This window comes from Melanostigma gelatinosum (assembly GCF_949748355.1).
Source record: "Melanostigma gelatinosum genome assembly, chromosome: 11".
NCBI lineage: Eukaryota > Metazoa > Chordata > Actinopteri > Perciformes > Zoarcidae > Melanostigma > Melanostigma gelatinosum.
In genome coordinates, this window is record NC_136644.1 from 12,860,682 (window position 1) to 12,868,505 (window position 7,824).

The following is a 7,824-nucleotide window of genomic DNA, read 5'->3' on the forward strand; positions in this document are numbered from 1 at the left end:
GACATGCATAGAAACATAATTATGGAAAGGGATGTTTTCCAGGGCGTTTTACCCAAAACTGCTGCTATAAATATTTCAAAACTGTATTTAATATTTTTTTCAAAACGAGTAACTTCTCCACATGAATCTCCTAATACTTTAGTCAATATTTGTCAAATGTACAGAATCTGAAAAGCATTAAGGAAACATTTGACCAAGTTACCCGAATATCTGTTGTGCAAAATTGTAAACACATTAACTTCAGTGACTTTTAATGGTCACTGCTGAATTGCATGTATTTTTTTATTCATTGGTTTATTTGATAAAGGGACAGCGCACATTAATAAAAACATTTCTGTAAATGCGCCACCAGAGTTAGCCAAAAGGCTATTTTTCATCTGTAGTCCCAAGAGGAAGATGTTACAAAATAATCTAAAAACTTCAAAAAAATTCAATTTGAAAAGTCATACAATATTGACGCTTTACAATCCATGTGGGTGGGCATCTTCCCCTTTATGATAATACTTGATGTATCCAATTCAGACTAAACAAAACATCCCTCTGAACTCGAGGTCCACTTACTAGCTTTTTCAAGAGCTTTCAAACACAGGGGTCACAGTCTTCACCATGGAGTCTGTTTGGTGACCTTGAGATGAAAGTCAAGATGGAACTTTCACAATCCACACAGGGTTTCTCCCAAAATTTTATTTCTTGAGTCAGAGTGGAAAGAGTACAAAGACCATAAAACTCTGCATTGACATCCAAGACATTAACAATAATCCATGTGTACTGGTGTCGGTCATCAGAATTATTCTATCTGCAATCAGTGAACAGGAACGATACAGCCACAGCATGACTCAGTCTCCGTGCTTTTTAGTCTCCTGTGACAGTGCAACCACATGGATGACTGGATGATCACGGAGCGTGCTGAGGCAGCTGGACTGCTGTACACTAATCACACAGACAGCCATCATTCTTCAATAAATATGTAATCCAAACAGTGACATGGTAAAATCAGAAACATATCAAAGTATATTCATCATATCGGAAGGGGATGATACTGAAACCAGAGGAAATGTGTTGGTGATGTTTGATTTAAAATAAAAGATGCATCGACAAATCCAAATCCCACCCTGAAGCACATCCACAGCTGAGTATGTCTTCTTACAGTATGTACAGTATGGACGTATGCGTGTGTCAGAGATTATTCTTGCATGTGCTAACTGTACACTGTGTGGTGTCTATCGGTAGAGGTAATCAGCTTGTATGTTGGCAGCTATCTCTGCCTCCCACTTGTCTCCATTGTTGAGGAGCTTCTCCTTGTTGTAGAGCAGTTCTTCGTGTGTTTCAGTGGAAAACTCAAAGTTAGGACCCTGAAGAAAGAAGATAAGAGAGAGGATGGCGAGGGGAACGTAAGAGAGAAGAAAAGGATCATGGGTAAGAGCAGGATTAAAAGGAAGAGAGGAGCGCACAGAAGCAAAGCTGAGGATCATCACATTCAGCACGGACAGACGATGGAGCTTTGAGGTTACCACGGCGCTGGTTTTTTATTTGGCCTTTTTTCTGACCCTAACAAGTTGTGACTTAAAATGTAGCCATCATCATTAGATTCTGGTTCCACTGTTCTGTTTGGGAACTAAATGTTGGCACTGCACAAGCTACAGGTAATGGGTTGGAAAACAACATCTCATTAGCATTTCCATATACCATTCAATACAGCAAACTACGTTTTCACAACATTCATGTCTGGTGAGTATTTGCATTCCCTGTTGGTGGTCAGACCTTCACTTCCGCCAAAAAACACCATTCAATTCTAAAAGAAGCACGTACCAAGAAATTCTGCAAAAGTGTTTGAGAAGTCATAATGACGACATCTGCTGGGGAACCATTAGTATCACATTTGGTGGATAAAATGCAAGACTATGTTGAAAGAAAAAGTGATTTTACACGAACCTCTACGATGGCATCCACAGGACACGCCTCCTGACAGAAGCCACAGTAGATGCATTTGGTCATGTCGATGTCATAGCGAGTCGTCCTCCTGCTGCCGTCAGCACGAGTCTCTGCTTCGATGGTGATGGCCTGGATACACACATTGTTGGAGATGAAGAGAGACACAGACAGAGCTCCATCTCAGACTTTTCTCTGATTTGGTATTGAGATCGACTATAAATGGCTATATTTATTCACAACAGAGATGAAATGCATATTAACCATGCATTTTATGTGTTACTTCGCAGTAAAGGCAGGTGCTTATGGTTTAAACATACATACAGCCGAAGTAGTTTTGTCTTGATCATATTAAAAGGCGAACATGATGCAATCAAGCCACGTCTAGTAGGTTTCTGTGTGAATACCTGAGCAGGGCAGATAGCTTCGCACAGCTTGCAGGCGATGCAGCGCTCCTCTCCTGAAGGGTACCTGGTGAAACATCACAAGAAACTAGAGCGCTGATACTGCACCAAGGACTCCAGAAGTAATTCATCTGGAGAAATTAAAAGACGCTTGCAAAATGTTTATCCTTGTATTAGCAAAGCTTGGTTAGCAGCTACTCCTAAATAAAACAAGTTTAATAAAACAGCAGGGAGGAAGAGTAAGCAGCAAAAATAATGGGGAACTTTTATTGTGAAGAATTTCTAGAGAATGAAAAAGTGTTATGCTCCCCCAGGAGAATTTTATTTTAAATATGAGCTTTAAAATGTAGCATTCTGGTTTACTCCGGGAAGGAAATTGAGTGATAAGACATTTACTTTGAGCAAAGAACTAATTTACTATTCAGTTATTAATCAGTATTTCAGCTCTATTAGATAGGTGCTTTATTCATCCCCAGGGGGAAATTTGTACAACTATTATGATTAACCTTTATTTAGACAATAGTGTTAAATTAAAAAGGGAGACGTCGGCAGCCACCACTCGCTGTCTCAAACACCTCGAAGTAACAAAATGTACTTATTTAATACTTTTATTTCTAGTGTTAGAACAAAGGTTTTTTAAACATTTTTCAGAAGTGTCTCTTGAACACCACCTATATTCTACACCCATTTGGTTCACATGACATGTTGTCTGAAATCCAAAGTGGTTGTAGGTGCAGCTCCCTCTAATCTGACAGTGGAAAGGTTTGAGGGGAGGAGTTTCCGAAGCTGGTAAATCTCTGCAGCTTTCCATCAGTCTCAGGCCAACAGCATAGCATTTAAAATTCCAGTTCATTTTGTGGTTAATGGGTCGAGTGTGGGACTGTTTTTCAGCAATTAGAGAGCATTTTATTTTTAGCATGATAAATCAGTAAATCATGATTATTTCATTACTGTCTCCTCTTGGGTTAGTCTCTACAATGACTCAATCACTCAGAATTAGAGAGCACTGTTCCGTATTGCAAAAGGAGAATACAATGAATTTGACTTTTCCTAAAATGATAAGTGTTATCAAATGCGGAGTCCATCATTGTGAACAACAAATAATCCCTGTGTGAATAGTTATTCACAATCTAACGTCTGAGCATCTTATCATTTTTAAATCAATTTGACCGACATCTCAAAGCATGCAAGTTATTTTCAAAATGTATACAACCCACAGCCCACTGAGTGGTCGTCCTCACCTGCGCAGTGCGTGTTCTCCTCTGAAGCGAGGTGACAGTGGCCCCTTCTCAAATGGGTAGTTGATGGTAGCGGGCTCTCTGAACAGGTAGCTCATTGTCATGCCCAGACCTGACATCCCAACACAAGCATTCATGTTTGAATGAGAAAAAAGAACATATCTCTTTAACTAATGCATACAAAGCACATGGACAAAGATTATTTTCCAGCAGCCAGTCCACCTCCAGTGGTGGAGATTTCCTGTGTTCCTGCAATAACCTCCTTATGAAGCACTGCAACACATAGTGATAAATGAAACAAAAGGCACAGAATCAACAAATATCTCAGCAGTCACAAACCCTTATGGGGTAGAATTCAGGTTGCATTCATTATTTTTGGCATGACTACTAGTAAAAAGGAAGATAAATGCAAGATTAGTTGTGTGTTATTGAAGACCTTTCTGTTTGCTGCTGCCTTTAATTGAACCACATTCAATTAATATATGAATCAATTTCCTGCATTTCTGCATTTTACTACTGAATTTTATTTCTTACACTGTTTCTTTAATTGTTTTTAAATCTCCTTTTCTTTTGCCTTATGTTTTGATGCTTTTAATGGTTTTATGTGAAGCACTTTGAATTACCTTGTTGTTGAAATGTGCTATACAAATAAACTTGCCTTGCCTTGTTAAAGGGAAACACTCACAATTGAATCGTCTCACATACAGTAAAATGCACCGTTATGTACAAGTGCGACATTCGGCTGACCTCTGAAGAGCTCTGTCCACAGCAGCGTCTGAGCAGCTCGGTCTGTGATGGACTTCATGTCTGTGGGGATCTCTTGGGCATTCACATACTCTGCACACACAAACAGGTCAGTGGGCTGGTGTTGAGAGTTGTTAGTGTAAACTGTGAGGGGATTAAACAGATGACCATTTATGTGTGAAAGCGTAACATTTAAGAGCATATATCACAAAAGATGAAATCACTTTCATCAATCTTTCCAAGTCATTTGGTCTCAGTCTTTTCTTCAAGCTTTGTGTTGTCAGGCTGCGTTGTAATTGTATGTAAGACATCTCCCTGACGTATACCATTTAATGGAATCTTCATAATTGGTGGATTCACTTGCAGAGGAAAAGACATGAAGATTTTCATTACCAACCAATAGTAATCAATATTGACAGCGTTGACGTGATTGTCAGTCAACTGCTTCAAAATTCTCTTCAGCAAAAACAGGTTTCAAGACTTCAAATAGAAAAATGATGCGTGGAAACACATTACTCAGGAAATTACCTACACTGTTAGGAACTGCACAAAATAGAGCTCAATATATGAATGACATTGTCAATGCTAAACATACCTGCAAGGTTCTATGCTTGTGGGCTTCCTACTTTGAGCATAGATGTGTGAACAGCAGAAAGTACAACAGGACAGGTTGAATTAACTACCACATGTTTACCGTGTAATGTCTGCTGGACACTGAGAATGAAAGCAGTCACTTCTGTACGTCACAAAGCTTAAAGAACCCCCTAATTCAATGTCCCACTCTCTGGTGTGACTGAGCACTTACAAGGTTTCAGGGTTCATTATTCATTATCATCATTGTACAACAGGGTTGTGCAACAAAATGCAGTGCTGTGTGGCGTTTATGACCTATGGACAAATCTGCCTTTGCTGGAGAGGATGTGTCCGAAACCATATTGACAATGTTTGTTTCTAGACAGGTTTCATTTCCCTAAATTATATATCCCATGAATGCAAAGCTTTTCAGCACCTGACATGAGTTTTGAATGTCTAAGTTTCCCAGCAGTACATGAACACACCACATAGAGAAGACTGTGTTCCTTCCCTTTTACTCTGACTGTGAGCATGTTTCAAAAGTGCTCAGACTTCTCCTTCAGAAACACATCAGAACCCCAGTATTACATAATAAACTGAGCCAAAGGCCAAGTGAAGCAGCTTATATTACAGATTATAGGATATGTGTTAAATTAACAAAAAGTGACTCCTACCATTAAAACAAAAAAACCAGTGCAGCACCTAAGGCACCTTAGCTGAATGAATAGGAAGGAAACTATGGTGAGAGTTCTCTACAATGTTTTGCTTTCATTTCTGTCTGTATATCTTTTTGGCAAATTTTTTGTAAGTTTCTGTTGCTGCTCTAGAAACAATATTCAGTTATAATTAAAATAGAAATCAATTCCTGTTCTGCATTTTTTTTTTAAGATAATTGGAAAAAACAACAACAATTCTTTAGATTAGTTCATCATTTTAGAAAAAACACCTCCCTACAGATGAGTGTGTAAATATTGTTTGTTCATATGTGCTGGACACAGGATGTCTCCTACATTCTCAGAGTCAGTCTGATTGGCATCAAACAAGTTTCAAGTCATAAATCCTGCAGATATATCCAGGTGTTAAACTTATATTTGAGGTGAGGACAGAGAACATTTTCCTAATAAGCAGATGCAGCCTTCTAGTGTCAAACTTCAGAAGATGAGAAGCAGGGTTTTGACAGGAGGTTAACTTTAAATTCAAGGCCCAGGCTGGAAATAAGTGTAGGAATTATTTTAAGTCTTTTAAAATACCTGTATGACTTTTTAAACATGTTCACTAGTATAGTTTTTGTGCCTCACAATGAACACACTATTATGAATAGCTATTATAGTTAGAAAAGTTCAAAGTACTGCAAGACTGTTTCTGCTGCCAAAGCAAAGTGGACAGTGGAGGAAAAGGGGCCCGACAGGGTCTTTCTGACCAAATGCTGCATCTATCAGTTATTGAAAGCTGACAGTGTGGGATTTTTCCCATCATAACAGACAATATTGGGTGTGTACTTCCAATACAACACATCGAGCTGCCTTTGTGTGTTGTTCTGGCACTTACTGAATCCTTCCCTTTGTGTGGACACACTGAAGGACCTCACTATAATCTGGCTGGGCAAAAAGGTGCCTGAAAGGAAAGATAAAGTGCATTATCATTAAGATACTACATCCCATTGACTATACAACATCCCATTGACTATACAACTGAAGGATAGTACACACAGGTACCTGATGTGTGCTTAACACCATCTTACTATGACAAAGACGCATCTTCTTGTGTTTGGTCTTCTGCTGCGAGCAGGCAGATCTAGTTGTGTAATCTGACATGGCTCCTATTGACAAACCTATGTGATTTGAGATCTTAACACGATGTTGTGTCATTTCCAAATGATATACTTATTTTATAAGACAAAATGTTTAACTACTATCATATCAGTTGCACTGTAATTACTAGTGTTTGAAAAGTGCAACTGTTCCTTTGGCTGAGAAATCTTACCTGGCTTTGATACGGAGGAAAGTAAACGCAACGTTGCAGCCATCACGTCTTTGAAGCTGGAACCAGACACGAAACCATGAGGGAACTATTCACAAATAACGGCTGCATCATTTATTATTTGCAGCTAAAATGGGTCTCTACATAGTAAACAGTCATTCGATATTCGCAGTTGTCTGCCGTAACCTAAATGACGCAAGGTAGATTCTGACAAATACTATCCGATGATATTGCGAGCCCTATTGCTAACTGTTCATGGAACTGTAACGTCAGCTAACGTTAGGTTGTGAAGTTAAACCCGCTTCACACCCAAAACAACTATCGCTGAATACCGACATAAACGTTAGCTGTGCGGTTTCACAGCTGTCAACGTTAGCCTTATCCCACTCACTATTACGAACTCTAATATTGAGGCACAGCAATCGAACTTTGATTTGAACTCTTAACGTAAAACAGGACTTCTTGACCTAAGCTTACCCTGATGTAACGTTAACGCTAGCAATTCTCGCTAACGTACTCCGCTAGCATGACATTGTTTAGCTAACGTTAGCCAACATCACCTTGCAAAACACACACAAAATACCATTGTGACAACTCAACTTCACAGTGCACAAGAAATGGTCGTTGGTTTTGGGTTTAGTTTGTGTAAAGTAAAGGCTAACTTCTAAGCATTGATCAGTAGCCAAGTACCAGACCATAAGATGCTGTCAAGGACTTTTGCAGAAAGGCCGCTTGAGGGGATTTAAGGGCTATTCTGTTCCTCAGGTCAGATATAAAAAATAATAAATTAACAATTTAATGTGACAAAATTATCCTTGTAAGAAATAAGATTTTATAAATTCAAATTATTTTAAACTCACCGAAAAGTCGCTATTTGGCCTTCTAAACCAGAACAGCGGACGATATGCGGAACGGACCTTGCGTGTACAGGAAGTTCCCCAACGTCATGGACCTCC

The 7,824-nt window shown here is 39.0% G+C and overlaps 1 protein-coding gene across 2 annotated transcripts; it reads right to left on the reverse strand.

Moving 5' to 3' along the window:
* Nucleotides 1-669: 669 nt before the first annotated feature.
* ndufs8a (NADH:ubiquinone oxidoreductase core subunit S8a) lies at nt 670-7,824 on the reverse strand. 2 transcript variants are annotated; one of them, XM_079278003.1, is made up of 8 exons: nt 7,729-7,824; nt 6,872-6,927; nt 6,437-6,502; nt 4,319-4,408; nt 3,575-3,683; nt 2,337-2,400; nt 1,933-2,061; nt 670-1,352 (listed from the first exon to the last, which is right to left on the reverse strand). In XM_079278003.1, exons 2-8 carry the CDS (start codon nt 6,912-6,914, stop codon nt 1,221-1,223), a joined length of 633 nt encoding a protein of 210 aa, XP_079134129.1. In that variant the 5' UTR covers nt 6,915-6,927; nt 7,729-7,824; the 3' UTR covers nt 670-1,220. The 2 variants fall into 2 exon arrangements, with proteins under 2 accessions (XP_079134129.1, XP_079134130.1); XM_079278004.1 differs by having other exon boundaries at nt 6,872-6,956; nt 7,729-7,787.

What these genes read in the sequence shown, in the direction of transcription:
- ndufs8a (XM_079278003.1), bottom strand. Translation starts at nt 6,914, where the DNA reads ATGGCTGCAACGTTGCGTTTACTTTCCTCCGTATCAAAGCCAG. An exon ending in GTGGACAGAGCTCTTCAGAG is followed by an intron (nt 3,684 to 4,318) that starts GTCAGCCGAATG and finishes TTGGGATGTCAG; the next exon opens with GTCTGGGCATGACAATGAGC. An exon ending in GGAGAACACGCACTGCGCAG is followed by an intron (nt 2,401 to 3,574) that starts GTGAGGACGACC and finishes ATGTTTCACCAG; the next exon opens with GTACCCTTCAGGAGAGGAGC.